The 23,993-nt window shown below is 53.7% G+C and overlaps 1 protein-coding gene across 2 annotated transcripts in view; it reads left to right on the top strand.

Moving 5' to 3' along the window:
* The window catches only part of DLGAP2 (DLG associated protein 2), a 648,525-nt gene that overhangs the window by 599,682 nt on the left and 24,850 nt on the right, over positions 1-23,993 (top strand). For both annotated transcript variants that reach the window (XM_029933318.1, XM_029933322.1), the window contains 2 exons: positions 17,222-17,571; positions 18,493-18,534. In XM_029933318.1, coding sequence (XP_029789178.1) covers positions 17,222-17,571; positions 18,493-18,534 — 392 coding nt within the window. The remainder of the gene's footprint in view (positions 1-17,221; positions 17,572-18,492; positions 18,535-23,993) is intronic.

Here is a 23,993-nt window from a genome sequence, read left to right as displayed (position 1 = left end):
GTCTCCTGGGCTTCATGGGGCCTCGTCAGGACTGCAGCTGCGCAGAGGCCCACAGGTGCCTCTCCCTGGCTCGCACTGCTCTCCTCTGCAGCCTCTGCTCTCATCCCTCCCCACCCAGGCCCCCAGCACTCTCTGTAGAGTTGAGGCTGTCACAGAAATCACGTCAGGATTACCCTGGAGCCAGCTTCCCCCAACAAACATCCAAGAAGCAGACCCCCGGAGCTGGTGTGCAGTGGGAAGGACTGCAGGGAAAAGACCAGCGAGTCGTACCCCAGAGATGCGGCGTGTGGGGCGGGCCCAGCCCCAGAGGCCAGTGTGCGGGGCGCGTCTGAGCAGAGGCCTCTCCAGGGTGGCAGCAGTGCCCAAGCTCCTTCCTCAGATGGTGTCTGGGCTCTGAGAGCCGGTCCTTGGCAGCCCCCTAACTCCACAACCGCTGCCCGTGAGCCTGCACCGTTCAGTTCAGATTCCCTGCAAAGGTGAGAACGGTTGAGGCACATGAACCGAATCTGAGGGAGCTGCCGTTCCCTGAAGTTCCAGATGGCCCAAAGGAAGTCACACACATGTCAAAAAAGTTTGTTACGTGAAGAAAAAATTCCATCACTAACTTCCTCCTGCCTCCACGAAGATTCCAGAGCTATTCAAAGCTCGGGGAGCATCGGCTGTCTCCCACTTACGTTCAGCAGTGGGGTTAGGCTGCACCGAGGATGTTTGCTCTATTTAATGGTCCCCGTTTGGAGGAAAAGTTTGAATGAGGTTGATTATTTTTGAGCTCAATCTTTCAAATGTTGTTCAGACACTGAAAATGTAGAGTCCCACGCTTGCACACACACACACATATGTGAACATGCACATGTGCACATGAGGGGTAGGCTGGGTCTAGGCTTAGGGACTTGGACTGTGAGATCTGTGTCTCTGTGGCACCTGCAGTGAGGAAGTCATTACACGAAGACAGGAAACACGTTCCCGTGTGTGAAGCGTTCCTTTCTAAAATATTTTGTTGCATTGGCTTATCTCTTCCTGTGCAGCCGTGAAGATCTAGAACCGTGCCGGCTTCTTAGACATGAGGGGCGAACAGAGGGGCCAGGAGGCCCCACTGGGTCGCTCCCAGGTCATGTTTGTCCCTCTGTTGCTCTGTGTGCTGGTTTCTGGATGCTGCAGAGGAAAGAGATAAGGAGGCTTGAAATGATTGATCATATCCAATGTTATCAGGAGCGTAAGGAAGATACCTGATAAGGAACAGATGAATTCGCTGAGGCTCAGAAAACCCACTGTAGGCGTGGGCACCTGCAGGGTTGCTGAGTTCCCGAGCACCAACCCCACGCAGAGGAGACAGGGAAGTGTCCGTTTCTGGTTTTAAAGTCGTCTTTAAACTGTCTCCTTCTGTAATTGAAACCTGACACTTTCTTGGTCAGTGTATTGGTTTATAGCAGGCCATTCATTTGCTTCCATTCTGATCAATCACACCAGCAACTGAATCAAATCCACAAGTATTTCTTTTGTGTGCGATGTCTGTAAAATTCCAGAGAGGTGCCTCACACAGTGAAAGGAAACAGAATGTGAAATAGGCTAAGAAGCTTCAGACTCCTGGGCAGATGGATGTGTAATAATGGTGTCCGAAACTTCTCCACCAACACTGGCTTGTTAACATTTAATCCCTGTTTGTAATTAGTAGTACGTGATTCCAGAATGTTCCGTGATTCACAAAAATGTCAAATCCTTTTCTGAGTTCTTACTGGGTGAGCCTCGATCCAGGATCCTAACTATGGGGACACAGGAACTTGCTCCCTCATGTTCCTTCTTCCAGACTGAGATTTGCTGGTCTCTGGGATGGTATTTCTAAAACTCCACCTTCTAGCAAATGCTAAAAAAAAGATGAGGTACTTTGGCATTTGGGCTACTCAAGGTGTCAGACCTTTCCCTCCTGAAGCGAGTCACTGGGAGTGAAACCCATGGACACAAACGGAGATGGTGTGTGGGTTTATTTTAGTTCGGCCGAACAACCCCTCCCGGGTGGTGGCAAGTCCTCAGGAGAGAGCACCGCCGAGCAGGAGCTCAGGGTTGTTAAGGGCTTTGGCAAGGCAAGTAAGTCATCATTTAGTTAACTGATCATAGTTTACAGTGTTCTGTAGTGGCCAATCAAATTTTGACACACAAACGTAAGATTTGGTAGAGACCTATCAATTTTAGAGTTCTTTGTCTTAGGAGAAATTTGAAGTGAGCAATCACAGGTCTGAAGGGGAGGTGAAGCAGGTGCACAGAAGGGAGAACTCTGTGGTTAAAGGGTGGGATCTAGCAACAGTACTAGAAAACAAGTTAACCTTTAAGTTATAGTTTATGGGTTACGTCCTAGGACTCCCAGAGCTCAATTTCCCAACCCTTGATGGTTCAAGCAGAAGGGCTGAAATGAAGAGTGAAACGATGGTTGGTAATTTTTCACTAGGGTCAGCTTGACCCAAGGAGGGTCTTCCAAAGGGGCAGACACTGTGTGCTTCTCGAGAGATACTCAGGGTCTGCATCTGCATTTCTCGGGTTTAGAGGACAGAGCCTGGGGATGGAATCCCTGATGCAGAGATGCAGGTGCACGTTCAGATGTTGGAACTGATGCCATTGCTTCAGACGCGCCTCTCCAGTGGGAAAGTACGCACCTAGCCTGACTTGGGGATCACGCAGTGAGTGTTTGGGGGAACGGTGCTAATGTAGGCATTCATCCCCGACCTCTGCCCTCTCAGGAGGGCTGGGAGCCCAGTCACAAGTGTGTGGCTGAGACTCGTGGAGCCCCTGAGCCCCTGAGCCCCTGGGGCACTTCTTCACAGGCATCCCCCAGGCCGAAGAGAGGAGTATGGCCACGTCACTGGGGTCAGAGCCCTTGGTGTTATGTGAACAGCAGTTTCGGCCCAGCTCAAGCCCAGTCAGGGCTCCAGTGCCTCCCTAGAGAGGAAGCACGGCGGACAGTATGGACCAGGCTCCCTCAGCTGACACTTGCCTGGAAGAAGGAGACAGCAGGAGCCACAGCAGGTGACAGACAGGACACGGTTCCTTGGGAGCGTGGTCTGTACGGCTGTCCCTCTCTGGCCCGGGGCCCTGGCCTCCAGGGGCTCCAGAGGTGGCCCCCAGGGGGCAGGAATGGGGTGCTGCGTGCCTGGGGGCTGGCAGGCTGGGAAGAGCTTGGGTTTCATGCTCCATTAGCCTCTAACCTGGTGCGGGAAGGCGTTGGCAGAGAGGCCGCTTGTGGAGCCCAGCCTCCCCAGAGAGGGACCAGGGGCTGCGCTTTGTCTGCCCCTCTGCCTACTCTTCTCCCTCCTCCTTTGAGAACTGAGTTGGTGTCATTTCCAGCCTTGTCTTCATTAACAGGCAGGTGTGGAATTTAGACATGTTTACACTTCGGTGGTGGTTGTTGTTTTTTAATAATTGCATTCACCTGGTCCCAATGGATTATTAAACTTCACACTAAGTTTAGGCAGAAAACTAGGCTGGATTTTATACACATTGTGGTGTTTTTCAAACACTTTAATATAGTTGCGCTTAGAATCTGTCTTGAGACATCATGTCTGTCACCTTAGAATGTAATGTATGTTTTTAATAGTTGATCTGGTTCAGCATATCGCGCCCCCACCCCACCCGCCGGAGAGCACAGCCACCAGGAAGTTAGGGACAGGAGAGCACATCTGTTTTGTGGTGTCCCGGCAGCTGGCGTGCTGCAGATGGCATGTCCATGTCAGGGACACAGCTGTCACGGACCCCTGGGGGACGTCTCTGGGGTTCGCCCCAGAATTGCATCGCAGCTTTCTCTAGCTCCAGAAGGCAGGGTCAGATTGTCCTCTTCAGTGAAGGGTAACACACAACGTGGACACAGGCACACAGAGGAGATGTTAGGAGCAGTTTCTGCAAAGCTCAGTAACTTGCCCCCTGGGCATGTGCACACCTTCCCTTTACGTGCTCTCCTCTGGAGGCCGAGCTCCCTGACGATTTCCTCTAGCAGCTTCCACACAGGCCTTTCCCTCCAGCCGCCTTCACCGCGGGCTGCAGAGGACAGCCACACTGGGCCCTGCTTCGCTGCGTTCTCCAGGGCGCCATCACCAGGGCCGGTTTGGAGCCATGAAAGGACCAGGACCATGCCGAGCTTGCACACAACCTTGTGTTTGCATCATCCGTATTCCTTGCACCGGGTCTGTGAGTCTGTCGGGAGACAGGGATCCTTCTGCAGAAGCCTGGGGACGCCCTGAAGCCCCTGGGGTCCTGACACGGGGCCAGAACAGAGCCCAGGTCTGTTGTAGGCGGACAGAGCTCGTACCCCTTTCAGTGCCCTGTGCCCCGCCAGCTTTCTGGCCACACGCATCGCCCGTCCTCAGCTAGTTCACACCATGCTGCACATTGATTCCAGCACCTCTGGAAGCTCACAAAGAAGCCGCTGGCCAGGAGCCCTGACTTACTGGCACAGCTGACATCGGCCATCTGACCATTCCCTGTCACCGAGATGTGCACAGAAGGCACTTGTAAATGCCTGGCCCGTGTTTCGGGATGGATGACTGTTTCCCGTTACAGTCACCTTGAGATTATGAGTATGTCATCCCTACCGAAGCGGTCATCCTCATCAGACCGTGCGCAGAGGAAGGGGGCAACGTTTAGTGTGTGTTTGTTTGACTCTGAGCATCCGGACGTGTAAGCAAATCGCAAGTTATGGATTATTTTTACTCTTGCCGGTGGTATTTGCTTTACCAGTTTATTAACTTTTTCATGGAAGGTCATTTTCTTTTCCTTGAATAAAGACACAGTAGCAACTCTGGAAATATTAACTGAAATAGGTCATCTGCCACACACCTGTTGTTGGCCACGTGCAAGTGTGAAAACCTATGATTTCACCATCAAAAAAACACCATCTGAGAATTTCTCCCCCCTCCTTAAATTATGGCAGTAAAAATGTAATTCTGGAGAGACTTTAATGTAGTTGTCATTCACAATTGAATGCCCCAAGTGAAACAATATACACACATTTCTTCGGAAAATCCAAGCTCTCATTATGTAATGTGAGACTTAATATTTAAGATGAAATCAGGAAGTGCCTTGGACAGTGGCGTGCCTTTCATTGCTTACATTCCTGTCTACGAGATGTTAACTGCTGGTTAAACTATAATTTCTTGCCAATTAACACTTTGGAAATAGACATCTTCACTGCCAGCCCATCAACATTGCCCCAGAGCTTGCCCAGGGAAACTGCTGTGTACGTGGGTGTGGAGGCGGCTTCAGTGTCCTGCTTCACTTACGTTTTAAGACTGATATTAATTAAACTGTCAAAATATCTTTCATCTTTTATGTGGAATCTTTCGCCTTCAAAGTGTGGTTTCTCCAACATCCAGACTCTCATTGAGACATCCGTGGACTTGATTGCTGTATTTCCTTTTATGCTGTTATCTTTGAAGCTCTGATTAACAGAGGCAGTGAGTTTAAGTGTGGCAATTACATTCAAAAGGACAGGTACTGCTTGCTGTCTGGAAAATACTTCATCTTGATTATGTATTTGTGCCTTACACAATAGAAAGCTAATTTTTAAATTTCCTTTTCGGCTTGCAAATGGCTTGCAAGGATTGTGTTGGGAAACAGTGTGGGGAACTCCGGGCATGGATGGATCATGAGGTGTGTGTTTAGAGCCATGATTTAGTGCAGGTCGTCTCCTTCATGAGCGGATCTCAACCGAGAGGCGCCCTCTCCAGATTCTCCATCCACAGAGTTGCTGAGCCAACACTTCGAAGACCTAAGGGCGGGTCCCGATGACCAGTTTCATTTGCTTTAAATCATCTGTTGAACAAATAGGTGCACGTGTGCTCATGTGACGTCACAGGGTGAGAATGTCCTAGCCCAATGCACACATTCTACGGCTGTGCTGTCTGAGGCAGGGACCGGTAGCCGAGCTGACAGCAGGGAGCCCGACGTGGAGCTTGAACTCAGGAATCATGAAATCATGACCTGAGCCTGAGTCAGACACTTAACCGACTGAGCCACCCAGGCGCCCCTAAGAAGTTAGGTTGCTTCAAAGTGGCTGGTGGCTGTGCGTTGGATGTAGCATGCAGCCAGGGCCCACAGGCACTGGTGTGTTGGGCACGCACCTCCACCTGCCGGGGGCAGCACCATGGCTACTACCCTCTTCTTCCTGACAACCGCCCTTTACATCCAGGGCTCTGGGCAGTCCCTCTAGAAAAGATTTACAAGTGAGATGAATGCAACCCCACATGTATCTGGGAAAGGATGCTTTTCCAAGCCGGTTTCACACCTCGTGCATTCACCTCTAAGCAGGAGGAAGAAATCCCCTGGGGATGATCTCCATCAGGCCTTGCTGCTTCTATTTAGTGGAATTTTACAGAAATCTTCCAAAACCAGATGACATGGTTGGCTCCCTCCATCTTAAATCATGTGATTGACGTTTGCTGGGCGGTGCAGAGACCTAGTGTTGGCTCCGGTGCGCTCAGGAACAGAGGCCCTTCAGAGCCGCCCCTTTCCCTGCCCCCAGCTTTGGGGGTAACTCTCACAACCTATCTGACCCCCGGGACATAAGCAAAACCCAAACTAAGGGGGTAATTGGATTAGAAAACACATCTATTGATCTCTCTCCCTTAGGAAGTCGCTTGAACAACCACCACGGATTTTCAGTGTCACACATGGGGAGAGATCCATGACGAGGTTTTAAAACCTAAAGGGAGTTCATGCTGGAACTTGGCTTTTTTAAAAAATAGAGGAGTCAGGTCTTCAGATAATATACTAAATTATCATTTCATTTTTATTTCAGAATTCTTATTTGATCACTTATATTTAAATAAATCTTCTGTAATTGTTTGGAAACCTCGCTCTGTTGGCAGAGAATTCAGCAGAATTATATTGCTAAATTAAATTTTCAGCTGTATTTCAGGTTTGCCTGACATATATATAGAAAATGATAGATAACAATGCCTGTAATTAGTAATTATGAGCTCTGGCGGGCATCTTCTAATTGTGTATTCCCACACACGGAACTAACTCAGTTATTATCCCCAGACTATCCAGCTGAATAATTGACTGTTTTTCTTGAATGGCTAAGATTATTTCTTTAATTATTTATTGTAATTGTTGACAGTAAGGTAACACGATCCAATGATCATCTTAAATCTTTGACAGTATTTCCAAGCTTCTAATTCTAACTGTGATGCACCATTCAGGAACACATAGTTCTAGCCCACAAGACAGCAGGTACCAACAAATCTTTGTCACAAGAGCACATCGATGTGTCAGTGAAAACACTGATTTGCTTCAATTTTTCAAATATTCTGCCTCAATATTATTTATCTACCTAAAATACTGTACGGACTGCAGTTTCATTTACCAAAGACTCACACCAATATGTAATTTTTAACTTATTAAAAAGCTTTCAATTAACCAGATATAAATGCAGTATATTGTTCTGCTATAAAAGTCCCACTCAGGACCCTCTGGAGGACATGCAAATGGGGACAGAATCACTGTGAGAGGCTCTGGGGACTTTGAAAACGCACATGAAATGCCTATCTTGCTCCTTAAACTATGAATCGCAGAGATTTCCGTAATAACGTGTGATAATTAGCCTGATATCTGGGTGCTGGGAAGTTTAATCTCTATTTCTAAATCTTTCTTCATATTATATTAATTTATACGGTACTGACTATTCTCAAAACATTAAGTGCCACTTATTTCTATTAAAGCTGTGTGTTGGGTTTCTCAGGGGCCTGTAGAAGGGAATCACATGGACAAGTGATAAGAATTTTCAGGGACTTAACAATGTGCCAACAGTACTTGTGTCTCCCTCTCTGGGGAAGTGGGCACCTCCGATCTGAGGATGGGAGGTCCTCCATTGTCCCCCTAGAACCTTCCCTGGGCCCTCGGCAGCTGTCCCAGGTCATGAGGGGGTGATGCATGGGCGGCAGGTACAGTGTCCCCGATTTCGTGAGGGAGGAGATGCATGGAGGACAGTCCCAGCGTCCCTGATGTCGTGAAGGAGGCGGTGCTCTGGAGGGCTGTCCCAGCAAGCCGCCGTCCCGGAGCAGGTCCCAGAGGGTGGCACGGGGATCCCACGTCTTCCACTGACTGCCCGTGGGGCTGAGACCACTGCCAACCTGCTTCTACTTCCTTGGGTTTCAGGAAGATTAAATGCAGTGAAACGTGTCCAAAATAATACAGTATAGACTTAGCAAAACTTTATCAAGAAAACTTTTTACAAATAGCAATCTTTTTCGTATTCATTCAAGGATTTTTTTTTCCTGTACACATTCAAGGCAGCAGAAAACACTCTGGCCTGAGCAGGCCGGGCCGGGGTCTCTGGGTGGCGGCAGAACCCTTGTGACCCAGACCACGTGCCTGCAGAGTGACAGCGTCCTCCCTTCGTCCAGATGGGGCCAGCGCTGAGACAGTGGTCCTGAAACAGCACCGTCACCCAGCTGAGCCAGGGAGCAAGTTCTGCTGTTTCAGACGCAGACTCTGCGGTGCCCGCCAGAGGGAGGCCTGGCCCAAGGGAGGACACAGCCTCACTGGCTGCTTCCACAGTATTGTCGCATGGACACTCTGATGTGCTCTGTGTCCCCTCCGAGCTTCCCGTGAACCAAGGAAATCCCTCACTAGGTGAGGAAGCAAACATAGAAGGCCTTTCCCCCAAAATAGTTTTTGCTGTTTCTGTCACTTAAAGAATTGAGAGATAATTGCACTTAATTTCCCCGTCTGGGTCTCAATCCCGTTAGTTAACAGTGCCTCCGACGACTTGCATCACAGCCTACGAAGACAACCTAAAACTTCTGCTGCTGCCAAACGTGTGTTGATCCTTTTTTTCTTTAAAAAACTTGGAACTGGTCAAATTAAGAGGAAATTCTCACTGAAACAACAAATGATTCTCCCACTTTCCTTTGTGATGGGCAAGGGTGCCCGTGGGCTTCCGTGCACCGTGGAGGATTAAACCCAGATCAAGCCGTGAGAAGTCAGACTGAGCTCTGTACACCGTCTGAGCAAGAACCAGGCTTGTGACAGCCAGAGACTGGAGAGGGGCCTCCCTCCCAGTTCTGCCACCGGGTCCTGGCTGGACTTAGGACGTGTGTCAACCCATGGGAACCTCTGTCTTCTCATCCGGGAGATGGGAAAACAAATCCCATCTACTGCAAGGTTTCCAGAAGCCTGCATAAGAAATGAGGAGCTGGGCGTGGGGTTGCCACAGCCCCTGACCCCCAGTCATGGCTGCTCGTGTGCGCGCACCTCCAGTCAGATCTCCTGAATATTCACGTGGACGCTTGGGAACAATCTCCAGAGAGAGGATGGATGGCGCCCGGATCGCAGTGGCTGGCAGCACTGGTCATTTCTGCTCGCTGGGCACAGACGCCGCAGTGGCCACCCCCGCTGACCGCTCGTGTCTGCGCGGCCCTGCTGTGCTGGCTCCATCCCCACCACAACACGGAAAGAGACAGCCCGAGGAGGCCCCGTTCACAGATGCACAGGCTGAGGTGGAGAGAATTTAATTTGTCCCAGGTCACATCCCTCACTGGGAGCAAGGAAGAATTAGTTCGGCTCTCGTAGACCCGGAACAAAAGTGTACGGGATTCCCCTTCCTAGAAATCCTGGTGGAAGAGGTGTGGGCACATCCTTGTCTGCGAGTCCATAGATCGGTAGCTGCTCCCCGCAGTGAGTGTCGGATGTCCGGACAGGAGCGGCACTGCCCAGTCACGCTACGTCAAGTGTATCCAGGCAGGTGCATGAACCTGGAAGCACATTTTCCATTCAGGGAAGAAAGAACAGTAGAATGGCCGTTTGATATTTTCCCCAGAAAATAAATCATTCGAAGAAAACTCTGATGGTTAAAAGGAAACAAGATAGTATCCCTAGAAAACTAATGTGAGCAGTCCATTTGTCCCCTGAGAGCCCCCAGACCACCAGGGAGAGCCACAGTAAACCGCAGAGTACCTTTTATTTATTTATGTTTTAGAATAATTTACTGTGAAGTTAGCTAACCTACAGTGTAGACAGTGTGCTCTTGGCTTCGGGAGTAGATTCTGGGATTCGTCATTTACATACAACACCCAGGGCTCATCCCAGCAAGTGCCCTCCTCAGTACCCATCCGCCCTTCTCCCCGCCCTCCCCCGTAGACTAAGTTTTAAATGAGAGTGGCTGTGTCGGTAATTCCTGGCCCACTGGTTCTGAAGACCCTTCCACTCCGCACAGATTTCCCGCATCAAACGCCAACAGTCCACGCAGGGGAGGGCACATGCTCGGGGTGCACCTGCTGTGCTTTTCCCTCATGGCCCACTCTGTCCTCCCGCCAACACTTCGCCCGGGCCCATCTCATTCGGAAAGCCGCCCCTCCCACCCCTGCGTCAGTCTCTCTTCAGCTTCCGCGAGGCTCTGGTGCCTACTCTGGTCCTGTCGCCCTTCCCTGCGATTTGAGTGTGCGCGCAGAGATGCCAGAGTCTCGGGCTCAAGATCAGTGTTTACTTACTGGAACCCTGAATCTCACAGTGTGACAGCTCAGATGATGCCTGGGGTGCAGGTAACCATGGTGCCCACACGAAAGGAACTGAAAGGGCTCTGCGGCCCCATGAGCACAGCTTTCGGGTGTCCTTTGGTGCAGTATCCCTAGATCACCTGAAGCCAACTCTGTATTGTTACACAGTTAACTTGGTGGTTTGACAGGGAAATGGATGATTATACTGGAAACAGGTGATTTTTTTAAGCAACTGGAAAAGCATCAAGTTGGACCTACTCCTAGTGTTTACTAGGAGACCAGAGCCGCCCTGGCAAACACCCCAGTGGTCAGGCTTTGCTGATGAGTGGAAGAAGCTAGTCTTACACACGAGCCCTGAGTGTGACCTGTACTGAAGCCAATCCGTAGCCTGGCCAGGCCGCCAGGAAGCTGCCCCACAATTTGCTGCTCTGCACAAACCACACTAACAGCACCGAACCACACTTCCACTTTAGTGGCCCTTGAAACTGTGCAGGCACGCGACCCAGTGTGAAGACACCATAACCTCTCTCTGGCCACCCAGAGTCGCTCTGCCTCGCCCTCCCCAGCTTGAGCGAAGCCCGCCGTCCTTATGTGTGCTCAGAGGAGCTGCCGTTTTAACCAGCGTCTCCACAAAGTATGTTGTTCAAGTGCACACTTCTACAACGAAATCAGGTAAAGGATCTGTATCATCACCCTGGAGCATCATAAGGTGAGAAGAGGCGACGGTGGAGTCTCCAATGATTGTGGACACAGATTGTAACACTGGAATTTTGCTTTTATTTACGAGCTCTCTACACAGGAAGTCCAGCGTTTTGCCAAATTGCACTAAACACATTTGGGAGATGTGTCATTTGGAAGGAGGGTGGGGGCATGTCTGAGGATGACTGTGACTACTTAGCGGCCAGGCTGGAGGCTGGTTCCGGGAGTGCCTGTGCTCCCGTGTCCTGGGGGGATCTTTGCGCTATGCCCGACCCAAGGGGTCCCAGTCCTTGAGAGAGCACACAACGTTCGCTGCAAGGCAGACACCGCAGCTGAATCTGGCCAGTTTGGAGTTTTCGTGAGTGCCTTTCAAGCCCTCTCAGCAAGGCAAAGACGAGCGCACCCATGTCACGGCAGATGTAAGCTGTTAATCCGCAGCCCTGTGTTTCGCTGTTGCCTTTCATCGTCACCCCCACTACTGCCAGGGCATGACATGTCCTCAGAGTCCGTATTCCCCCCAGGGCCACAGCAGAGCCCCTGTGCCCAGTGAGTGTCCCTCGGAGCGCTGGGGGCGGTGCCGGGAGGCCACGACAGGGCTTTGCAGATAAAGACTCTCTTTCCGGAAGATGGATGATGCGGAGCTGGCCAGCATGGAAACAACGACCTAGTGTCCGTTTGTCACACGAGATACTCCACCAGCCACCCTGCCTCACACTCTCACTGGTCAGTTCCCTTATCCGCGTGTATTCGCCACACGCAACACACTGATGCATCCACGTGATGCAGTAGTGCTGAGAGAAGCGTAGGAAGGACCCCATTTGTGAGTGGGCCACCTCAGTTCCTCACGTCCTCGAGGAGTGAGGAACGCGCTCCAGTCAGCAGCCCTCATCCAGGATGGGCAGGGGGGGCGAATTTCCAGTTCTGAGAACCACACAGAAGGAAATGACAAGCTACTGCCAGACGATCTACCCACACGCGTGTCCCCTCATCTCATGGACGTGCCAACGAGACCCGCTCGGAAACAGGAAGTGAGTTTTGCAGCCTCTGCACTGTGGCATCTGGAGCTGGTGGCGGCGGCACCTCTGGCCGCTGCCTGCTAGGTGCCAGCAGGCCTCCCCTCCCCCACCCAAATGTGACTCCATCAGGAAAGTCCCTCAGACATTGCCAAGGGCCCCCTGGGAGAGCCAGGAGGCCGGACAACCCCAGCTGAGTGCCCCCAGCCAGCACACGGAAGTATCTGACATGGGGGCCCAAGAGTCCCCACATCAGAATCCTCAGGGCAGGAGCCCCTTGCTCGCCGTGCTCCCATGGTCTGCGTTGCTCACCGCTCGGGTGATGGATGGGATGGGTCAGGGCGCCCCGCTCTGCGTACGTCTGCTGCACCTTAGCTCCACGCAGATGAATAGCCAAGCAGCCTGGCCACACCTCCAGCCTTCCCTGGGCTGGCCCACCAGTGCTCCCCGGCCAGTCCCTGCAGCTGCCAGCGTGGAGTGGCCTCGCCAGCACAGGATGGCACACTTTCTCGAGGATGGTGGGCACCGCTGGCCTCCAGAGTGAGCCATGATGCATCAGAGCTCAGAGCAAGCATCGACTGGCCCTGCTGACCCCCACTGAGCCCGCTGGTCCCGCTGGCCCCTGCTGATCTCCGCTGACCCCGCTGACCCCCACTGACCCCGCTGACCTCCACTGACCCCACTGACCCCACTGATCTCCACTGACCCCTGCTGACCCCCGCTGACCCCACTGACCCCCGCTGACCCCCACTGACCTCGCTGACCCCTGCTGACCCCGCTGGCCCTGCTGGCTCTGTGGACCTGCATGGTATGTGTAAGTTAAGCTTCCGGATGACAGAAGTTATTTTCCTCTGTGATACTAGCTGAGGAGCACGAACATGCCTGTAGACTGTTTCTCTTCAGCCAAAAATGTGCTTCTTGAAGAATGTGGGTTTTCTGAGGCTTGCATTTCACCCATTAGAGCAATTCACCGGTTCTGAAACTGCATAGCCCCTGGTGACCCGGGAGGAGACCCACAGGTCCCAGAACACACCGGAACCTCCCAAAATTCTTCTCCCCAGCTACCTTGGCCAGGTCCTAAAGCTACGGGATTTTTCCCTGAGCTCCTCCAGGCCGGTTATGTGCCTGGCCCGGCACTGGGCATCAAGGGTACCACACATCTCCCCAGAATGAAGGAGTTTGGAGCCTGGTGCGTACCACTGGCCCAGAGAAATGCTGCCGTGGCGGTAGGCCTGGGGCCGGGAGGATGGAGGCAGACATTGCTGGGGCCTGAGAGTCCAGAGAGACGCAGGGAAGACCTCCCATGTCAGGCGCAGAATGGAAACAAAGGGAAGGAGACGAGAGCATGAGAGACCCAGGCCCCACGCGGGGCACCCGCAGCCACGCGTGTGTGGTCCCAATACCGTCGGGCTGCAGAGGGTGGTGACGCATGAGGCCAGCAACAGCCAGGAAGGGGAAGGGCGAGGCGCGCAGGATGCAGGACGTAGGAGCAAAGTGGGGACAGCAGACAAGACACCATTCACAGACGCCATGGGTTAAGCTTGGACCAGACTGGCCCGGGGTCCGGGAGGGTCACGGTCCCTTCTGGAAGATGCACCTGTGTGCAAGGCCAGGCAGAGATGGCTGAGTGCCCAGTGTGAGGTGGCTAGATGCAGTGTTGCCCGTGACAGGAGCTGTGGCCCAGAGTTGTGTGTGCTGAGTGCGAGTTGGGAGCCGTTCACTGCCGACAGGTGAGGCCCAGGTGGAGGTGTGTCCCAGGAGCTGGAGAGACAGAATGAAGTCGCCCAACTGTCAGTGGAGGAGGGAGAGAATTGTCAAGAAAGGAATGGGGCATGGTATGCTCCCATGCTCAGGGCTCAGCACACTCACAGGCGTGGGGACTTGAAAATGGGCCTTTGCATGCAGTCCTTGGAGGCCCTTGGAGCAGTGGGGAAGCAGCAGGCAGTGTGCAGAGGTGAGGGTGGAGATGGTACAGGGGAGGGGGGCCGGGGAAGGCACAGGTGAAGGAAGAAGGTACAGAGGGTGGGGAAAGGTACCGGGGAGGGGAGGGGGGAGGTACAGGGGAGGGTTGTGGAGATCATCAGGTGACAGAGGTGTCCATAGCAAAGGCAGAGGGTGGAGGCAGCCTCTGAAAGGGAGAAGGGACCTTTCACGCGGGCTGTGTAAGACCGAGAAGGAAATTGTAGGTAGAGGAAGACCAGGGTGGAGGGCTAGGTGTGTGCTGGCTCGGGAGGAGGAAGAAACGGATGGAGAGGGATGGGGCACAGCAAGTGACCGCAGGCAGCACACAGACGGGTGCAGTGACATCAGTCTGGTCACACATTTCATCATAGATGGGGGGCTGCTTTATCCCCACTTTGCAGATGCGTGAGATACTGTTAAAACTGCTGTTGCTGCCAGTCCCGCAGCCGCACTAAGGGGCTGCCCGGGGACCCAGACCCAGACGCCTGCACTGACCACTGTTGCAAAGCTGCTGAAAGAGGGCAGCCAGGCAGGGGGTGGGGGGACCAGCCAAGGCCAAGGCCAGCCGCAGACAGAGGGTTCCCCGGGGTGGGCAGAGCCAGTGCAGGAGGAAGGGGCTTCCTAGCGGCTGAGGTTGGACCCCGCAAGCCTGTGGGGCAGGTGGGCACCCTTCTGTAGGTTTCCCCATAGTGGTCCACTCCACACTTAGACACTACCCCACCCTACCTGCAGCGAGGCCCGCATACACCCCTGTGGACCCCTATAGACCCGACAGGAGCCAGGCAGCACCCGTGAGGGTGGGGCTTCGAGGAGGCTGGTGCCAGGGAAAGTGTGGGAGCCAGAGAGGAAGAGAAGGAACAGGTGAGTGCAGGAGGGAGCAGGTGGCTGGAGTGAGTGCCTCAGAGGTCAGAGACCCAAGCAGCGTAAGGTGTAGGGCGCGTGCGCCTTCCTGACTCACTGAAACTCGATGGAGACCGGCCCCCTCCCGCCAGTCAACTGCCGCAGCCACTTTGACAGCGAGGGTGGGGCACTCTGGGTGAAGATGTCCAAGTCCCCCAGAGAAGGCAGGAACGGGGCAGAGGGGACTGGGGCTTGGAGGATGGTGTGCGGGACGCGAGAAGAGGGGGTGTCCTGGGGGGACAAGGAAGGGCACCCAGCGGCACTTCTGTGGCTCCAGGCAGCCTCCCTCTGGAGGCCCTCGTGCATCTATCCAACACGCGGAGCAGTCTGTGTTTGAGCCCAGGACTGCATACAGCCCTGAGTCTCCCAGAATAATGCCTGGAATATGGTCCGTTTTCAGTAATTTTCCTTTAGAGCTTGATCCGCATTAGGGCGGAAATATCTAAAGTTTAAAAAGGCGATGTTCGATGCTCCTCTGGTGTAGACAAGGTTCAAGCCCGTGTTTCCAACAACTGTCTTCCCCCACCTGTCTCCCACCTTCCAGAGTCTCTTTCGAAAATGCACTCATTTAAAAATGCGTCCATTTTGCCATCTTCACATGCAGTTTTGAGGGCTTTAAACTCCGATCATCCTGACATGACAAACTCATTTTATTTTATCATTTGCTGACTTTTATTGGATGACATCTGAGGTTTTATCTATCAGGAAACCCATCCGCACAGGTCAAGCAGTAACTGGGGGAGACTGTAGGGAACGGGAAAGGGTGTTGAAAGCCCTGGAACAGAACAGCGGGAGACGGGAATGAGTACTCCCCGGTGCAGGGCGGTGACTCGGGGCAGCTTCTGGAAAATATAGGCGAAGCTTGCCCAGTCTGTTCCCCCCGGGGGGCACGCCAAGCACCCCCCGAGAGACTCTCGTGCATGTGCGGCCAGTCACGCGGCAGCGCTCGCTTGCCCACGGCCACGTGGGTGCGTTTGCACTGCACTGTGCTGAAGGAGTCTTCCGTGGGCTCTCCCCATCTGCAGGAAGAGAAATCATCAGGGGCGGCTGGGGGGCTCAGTCCATTAAGCGTCCGACTTTAGCTCAGACTGTTATCTCGAGTCCTTGAGTTCAAGCCCCGCGTCGACTCTGTGCTGACAGCTGAGAGCCTGCAGCCTGCTTCGGAGTCTGTGTCTCCTTCTCTCTCTGTCCCCCTCCTCAGCTCGTGCTCACTTGCGCTCTCTCTGTCTCAAGAAATAATTTAAAAAAAATTAGAAAAAAAAAGAAAAATCATCAGCTGTAATGGAAAACACATGCATGTGAAAACGGACTAGTTCATCCTCACTGAGCCCAGCGAAGATGTCTCAGGAACTCGGGTGGCTTTTAAAGAGACATTTAATGTAACTTCATGTCCAGATGCATCTGTATTCCTCGGGGGATTGACCGTGCCTGGGAGGTGGGGAAGCCTGATGGGAAGGGCAGGGGGAGGCGCATGGCCGGTGAGGGGCATGCACACGAGCAAGGGTTGGGCAGGGGTGATCTGCAAACCCTGGTCACCTCTCCACCGATGTCTACACGACTCCCAGTCAGCGTGTCTTAAAGGGCACGGTGTCCTCACATTGCATTCGTGTCCATTAGAAGAACAGTATGTGCTCTTCAGAAACATTCGCCAAACCCACCGGAAAGCAGAAGAGAGAACGGTCACCCTTGCCCCCTCGGTGATGACCCGGTGAACAGTTTTCTGTGCCTCTGAACTTGTTTCTCTGCACACGTGTTTCCTTCATAAGTGCATCCCACCTGCACCCAGACAGACTTTAGCCTGTCCTGCTTAGCAGGGTGCAGAGCCGGGCATCGCCCAAGAGGCATGAGCTGCACGGGGACAGCGGCGTGCTGGGTCTGAACTCACTCAGCCTGGTCGCTCCTGCTGCATTTGGGGCCTTCACACTTTCTGTCTGTCATGAGCGATCTGTGAGCCCACAGTGTCCCCACCGTGTTCCCCACCATTTCTCCCGCCATGTCCCCCACTGTGTCCCCCGCCATGTCCCCCAGAATCTCTCCCACTGTTTGCCTTATTTTTTAGGCCACAGGTTCGGAAAGGCCCGGTGGGTTGTAGGAGGCGGATGGGGGCCCAGCTTCCAGGCAGGGGACGGGAAGGCGCCTCTGCTGACAGGACTCTTGTTTCCCTTGCAGCCGTGTCCTACGCAAACTACAAGAAGACGCCGCCGCCCGTGCCCCCGCGCACCACGTCCAAGCCCCTGATCTCCGTGACAGCGCAGAGCAGCACTGAGTCCACGCAGGACGCCTACCAGGACAGCCGCGCGCAGCGGGGGTCCCCGTGGCCCCAGGACAGCCGTGGCCTCTACAACTCCACGGACAGTCTGGACAGCACCAAAGCCATGAGCCTGGCCCTAGAGACGGCCGCAGCCCAGCGCCTCGCGGCCGAGGGCCAGGGTGGCTCCACGCGGACCGTCGACAAGGCCGTCCTGGTGTCCAAGGCCGAGGACTTCCTCAAGAGCCGGCACTCCTCCATCGGGATCCAGGTAGCCTCTCTCTGCCACCTGCTCGGCAGGCTCTGCGAGTAGCTAAGGGACTGACGCCCGGCGCCCCAGGCACCCTGGCCACCCCGGGGACCCCGGTGGGGTGTATGGCCTCAAGGGCCACAGACACAAGAGTGAGCCAGGTCCAGCTCGACCGCGGCCCCCTGGGCGACTCAGGGCCCAGTCTCACGCCTGCCCCTGCCACCCAGGGGCACTTTCTAGGGGCTGGCTGCTTAGAGGGTGTGCAAGCAGCTCATTTTGATGCTTCGGAAGGATGGTATTTTGTCGGACCCTGGTTTTTGTGGCCAGACACTTAAGTGGGGGGAAAGGCAGTGGGAATAAACCGATAAAAGGAAGAGAGGCCTCTGTGGTGCAGACCGAGGTGAGCCCCCAGCTGCTTAGGCCATGGCCCCCAGGAGGCACCGGGACACCGGCCATGGGCGCTCTGGGCCTGTGGCGCTGCTGGCAGATGAGTGAGGGCTGGCCGCCCCTGAGGCCCCGGCGTGCTGCCGGACGGGGTGCAGCGGTCTCCAGGCCGCCTCTCCCTGTGCCCGCACAGGGGGCGGTAGGCATGCGGTGAGGACCAGGAGCCCTCTTGCTGCCTCACGCCGACCCTGTCTTGCCTGGCCACACGTCCGGAGGCACGGCGAGGCAGGGTCCTCCTTGAGTCCTGTGCAAGCGTGCTTCACCTCCATCCAGCCTGTGTCCCGCCTGAGGTTCTAGAATCAGAGGACTTCCTGGCCTCCAGGGAGCGGGTGAATGGAGCCCGGCCTGGGGGCCACGCAGGCCGGGCGCTGGCATGAGGAGCAGCGGGCACGATGTCCTGGGCACCCCAGGGGCGCGGGAGGGCAGGCTGGGGAGATGGCCCGCTCGACTGGCCCTCTGAACCAGGTCTCCACACTGTGGCTTCGTTGTTTTGTTTAGGATTCTGAATTCCCAGAGCGTCAGCCATACCCAAGGTCAGATGTAAGTACCAAAATATACTCCAAAGCCAAGTACGCATGAATTTTTATTTTATCTCCCTGTTTTGGGTTCTTCATACAACCGCTCTGTCACCTCTCTCTGTCCTGATTCTATATGCCAGGCCCTATGCTAGGTGCTCCCCGCCATCTCCCCCCTCAGTGACGTGTTAGCCCCACTTTGAGGAGAACAAAGACAAAGGCAAAACAGGCCAGTAACGCTGCAGCCCCCGGGCTTGCAGGGCCACGGCGGTGGGACGGGGGACCCAGGGCTCCCGGCCGTCCTGGCTCTGAAGCCAGGTCCCCAGAGAAGACGTGTGAGGTCCCCACGTCACCAAGGCCGACTGCACACTCCCGGGTGCCCACGCACCCTCCGCCTTCCACCTGCCACGGGCTTCCTCCTGGCCGCCCACCGCCAGCCGTGGACAAGGGTGGCAATGTCGACCTCTGACGTCGTCTGAGAAGAGCGGGAACGCGCTGTAGTGAGGTTACCGGCTGCTCCAGGGGCCCCCTTCCTGCCTCCGCCTCACCCCCAAGATGCCCCCCACGCTTTTACCTGCCCCGTGGCCCTTTCTGCTTCTCGCAACCGTGCCTCTGCTCTGCGGGAATGTCCCTCCCACCCCGCCGCTTCCCACGGTCCCCACGCCCACCCCCCCAAAGCCCTTCCTGGCACAGCCCCCACACCGCCCCGCCCCTCTTCACAGCCCAGCGCCTAGCACAGCGCCTGGCACATAGCGAGTGCTCGGTAAATGTTGGATAAGTGGTGCGCGGGTGACGTGGCTGAGTGGGCCCTGGGAACCGGTGTGAGTGCGCGCATGGACCGGATCCCGCTGTCTTTTGTGGCAGAAAAAAGGCACAATATCTCGTGAGCCTGTAACCTCGCAATTGTCAGACCAGAGAGCACAGAGGAGCCCAAAGAAACCAGCACAGAAACTGGTTTAAAGTAAATGAAAGTCAAAGGAGTGAAAGGTAGAGGAGTGTAGGAAGCTAACTCGGAGAGAAGCACAAAGAGGTGGGGTGAGCGGACACGCAGAGGAGCAGCTGGCAGGGCCGCATACTCAGGCTCAGGACATCAGCCCCTGGGGGGCTGTGGTCACCACATCCAAGTTACCAATGGGGACACTGAGGCTCAGGGGTGTGCCACCTGCCTCCGGGTACAGAGCTGAGTGTCAAAGCCCAGACAGAGGGAGCCACTGCAGGGTGGGGAGGGCCGTGCGGACCCTCTGCGAGCCTGACCGGGCTCCCTTCCCCTGGCCCACGTGGGCAAGAGCAATCCGCCCAGTCTGTCCATCCTGTCACTGCAGAGGAGGATCCCCTGGCATCTGACACACTCCTGGGGGCAAGGCCTGCCTGACCACTGACCGCTCTCCCACAGCCGCAGAGGACAGCAGACAGTGGTCACCACAGGATGTTTTCCATCCATGCTGCAGGTTTGGGGGGTAGAATTCCAGGCCCTTCTCACGTGTCAGCCTCGTGAGAGATGGTCCCGTGACAAGCCCACCGTCTGGCCCTGCCTCCCTTTCCCTCACTCAATGGTGACATGCGCCTGTCCCCATCACGTTCCCCTTCTGTCTGCGTCTGTGGTCTGTCCGTCATTGCCATGCTTCTCCTTTGCTTGTGTGTCTGTGTCTGTGTCTGAGTCCTCAGAAAGTGTCTCCTGTCCCTGGGCACCACGGTTTGGCTCATACTCAGGCATTCCCTGGGCCCCCTGGCTGGGCCGGCCCCGCCCCGACGTGCGAGCACCACCAGGTCGTGGCCCTGGTGGGAGGCATCACGGCAGGCCCTTGGTGTCCTGCTCAAACATCCCCCTGAGTGAACCTGGGTCTGCCGGCTGATGTGCTCCTCCCTTACGAGCCTGAGCCGTCACACGCCCGGCAAGCCTCCCACCACCTGCTCTTGGACTTGCTCTGAGCCTGTCTCAGCAGCGAGGCTGGCAGATCCCACTTCACTCTTGGGTGTGTAATAGGTCCCCAAAGGGGACACGGCCACCGTGTGCCTGCCTAGATATGCGCAAGGCTTTGAAGGCAGAGCATAAATGGTCTGCATTTAGCCACCAAAGATGCACCATCGCAGACATGGCCATGGCAGTAGTGGCTGCACCCTTTGCTCCGGTCCTGGGGAGGTGGTGCTCTTCAGCCTTGACTTCCCACAAACTGCTACATGTGGGAGAGGGGGGCCAGGGCACACGGGGCCACCTCCTGTCCAGCTCACACTTGCAACATGCACTTGCTCACACACATGCACCTGCACACTCACACATGCACTCCTGTGTACACCTGTGCTCACATGTCTGCACACACATGCATGCACACTCAACACAGTGCACTTGTGGGCTCACACACCCACAGCCATGCAGGTAACTCACACCCATAATACATGGGTATACACCCACACTTGCGCACTCACACATGTTTATACCACACACATGTGCAAGCTTGCTCGTGCATGTACTGTGTGTGCACGACTGATGTGTGTGCAGCTATTCACATAAGTACGCACATGTGCTCACACCCGCACGTGTGTGCACACTCATGCATATGTGCACACATGCACTCACTGTGTGCCTGCTTGTGCACAGTCATGCATACATGTGTATTTACTCGCATGTGCACAGTTACACATGTGAATGCACATGCAGACACACACATGTGCACACTTCCATTTACACACTACACTAGAGCATGTAGTCGTGCATGCATGCACGTGCACACTCACGCACAGTCACATGTGCACACACACGCACACACAGCACAGGCCTTCCTGCCTCTCACCACGGCACGGTGCATCACGCAGGGGGAGGCAGTGCGGGGCTGCAGGCTCCTCGGAGCCAGGACACTCTTCTGTGATGGTAACTGCCACTTACTGCAGTGACTGGGGAGAATCTGTCCCCATTACTCAGGGAGCCCTTCAAACAGCATTTGCTTCAAAACGAGTTCACTTAAAATGAGCGATTTTGTTAATACATCTTTCCTCTCGATGCCCAGAACATGGGAGGAAATGAACACAGGCCTATATTTCTCAAACCTTTTAAGATCACTCGACTCTTCTAGCCAGAGTCTCCTCTTGGGAAGACATTCCTTTAATTTCCTTCCCACTGTGCAAAGTAGTAATTCCTATTCTTTGTCTTAAATTTGCTTTCCCTGCCCCATCTATACAAGGGTCTCTACTCCCAGGATTTCTCAAATGGATAAATATTTAGCTCATCAGGAGATCTATGATTTCATCCCCCCTCCCTCAGTCTTACCTTCTGCCAATCAGGACAGCTACATTTTTCCCTTGGGAGAGTTGCGCATGACGCCACTGTAAATCCGTGAGAGCCCTCAAATGTAATGTCTATACCGTGACACCCCTGACAGAGTTCACAGGTGAGGTGTGAAGACAGACCGTTGACACTTGTAGTGGAAAAGCTCATGTGACTCTGACTTCCTTTGGAGTTTTACATCAGTCGACAGAAGTATCCTATGTCCCCTCATGTTTCAGATTAGGAAGACGAGATTCGACAGAACCTAAGAAACTCACCAGAGAGTCCCATGGCCAGGGAGTAGCAGAATCTGGCTTCAGAACCTATACCCTCCTCCTTCGCTAGGAACATGAGAGAATCCAGCAGAGGGGATGTGCAGGCAGGACAAAGGGGGGAACGTCCTGCTGTTTGCTTGTATGTTCAGTCACTGGTGTGACGTGTTTACATGCCTGTAATGTGTGCGTGTTTCATGTGCGCAAGCATAGCTGGTGACCACACTGCCCACACCACTGGCTAGTATGCCCTGGACCATAAGCATCTTCCGTGTCGTAACTGCATAGTGTTCTATGTCTTGAGCAAATCATAATTGACCCCACGTCACTGTTCTCCATGACGCTCCCCCCCCCCCCCGTGTTTCACCTTCCACATACCACTACGATGAATGCCTCACACACTGGCCAGAATAAAGTAATCTCATAGACCAAAATCCTAAAAGTAGAAATGGAGCAAATATTCTGGACATTTTTATGATCGATCCTAGTGCTCTTTCCATGGCAGAAGTCTTTCTAAAAGTATATGTATGCATCGATCACTCCCATATTATGTTTCCATCACACTCAACAATATCGACCAAAGTTGTCAAGCATAGTAATACCTTTGACCCACAAATCACCTATGCTGTTGAAATCATCATAAAAGCACGCACACAGACGTGCAGATGTAGATCTATAGCAGCAGCATTAATAATGGCAGAAAACTAGAAATAAGCCAGTTATCCCTCCATCGAAGACCAATTACAAATAAATTAGGTTATGTTCATAAAACGGCACAGCAAGCAGTTAAGACACAAGGAAGGTCTGTTTGCTTTGACAGGGGACGACATTTCAAATGCTTTAATTTTCAGTGTGATCTTCTTTTGTGGAAGGATAGTAGTTAACAGTCTACATGTCCAGGAAGGTGATGTTTATCAAAGCCATGGCCCCCTTACAACTAGAAAGAGAAATGGAGACGGCAGCAAGATTAGGATTTTAATGCAACAATGTGCTTTCTCCTGGGTCACCCCATGTCAAACCACACAACACAAAGGGGAGTGACCTGCGTGCACATGTTCGGGACTCCAGCAGTAAGAAGATGGGGTGCGCTTGGTTACTCACCGGGAGCTCTGAGGTCTTTGTGAGGCCGGATTTATTCTGGCCATGGAGGACCAGGAAGAGCATGGTGCTGCAGTGAGAGACCCAGGTGTAAATTCGTGTTCTGCCCCAGTGAGCTGTGCACCCCCAGGCACGTTTCTTACCTGCTCTGATTCTCAGCTGTCCGACGTGGCAGGAAGTAACAGCAGGATTATGGGGCACTCTGTGCCATAATGCTTCCTATGCTCCCTGCGCACTGCCTGTGCATGGTCAGCATAAGATAAATGCCACCCCTCAAGATCACCATTTCTCTTTGCCACAAAGTTAGTCGGCCCTCCATGCTGTGAGCTCAGCCTTAGGGCCACCACAAATTACAATCATAGTCTCTCATGATCACAAAAGAGAATGTCACAATTATTTGTTTAATGGGTTGTATCTTACCCTTGTGGCAATCGTGAATTTTTTTAATGTTTTTATTTATTTTTGAGAGAAAGAGAGAGAGAGAGACAGCGTGAGCAGGGGAGGGTCAGAGAGAGAAGGAGACACAGAATCGGAAGCAGGCTCCAGGCTCTGAGCTGTCAGCACAAAGCCCGACACAGGGCTCAAACCCACGAACTGTGAGATCATGACCTGAGCCGAAGTCAGACGCCCAACCTACTGAGCCACCCAGGTGCCCCAATTGTGAATATTTTTAAGGGAAAAAATGTTATACGACTTAGTTGTGACATTTTAGATTGGGGTCGAGGCTCTACTGATCCAGTCAGTAATATTTCCTGGGAAAAAGGAAAGGGACATTTTCGTAGCCAGGGTAATATTTATGATTAAACTGACCTTTGGTTTCACAGACTTTTCGCACTGTGAGTTTGGGGCTTTTTC

The sequence above is a fragment of the Suricata suricatta genome, chromosome 1 (assembly GCF_006229205.1).
Source record: "Suricata suricatta isolate VVHF042 chromosome 1, meerkat_22Aug2017_6uvM2_HiC, whole genome shotgun sequence".
Lineage (NCBI taxonomy): Eukaryota > Metazoa > Chordata > Mammalia > Carnivora > Herpestidae > Suricata > Suricata suricatta.
This window is presented reverse-complemented; position numbering and strand designations above follow the sequence as displayed.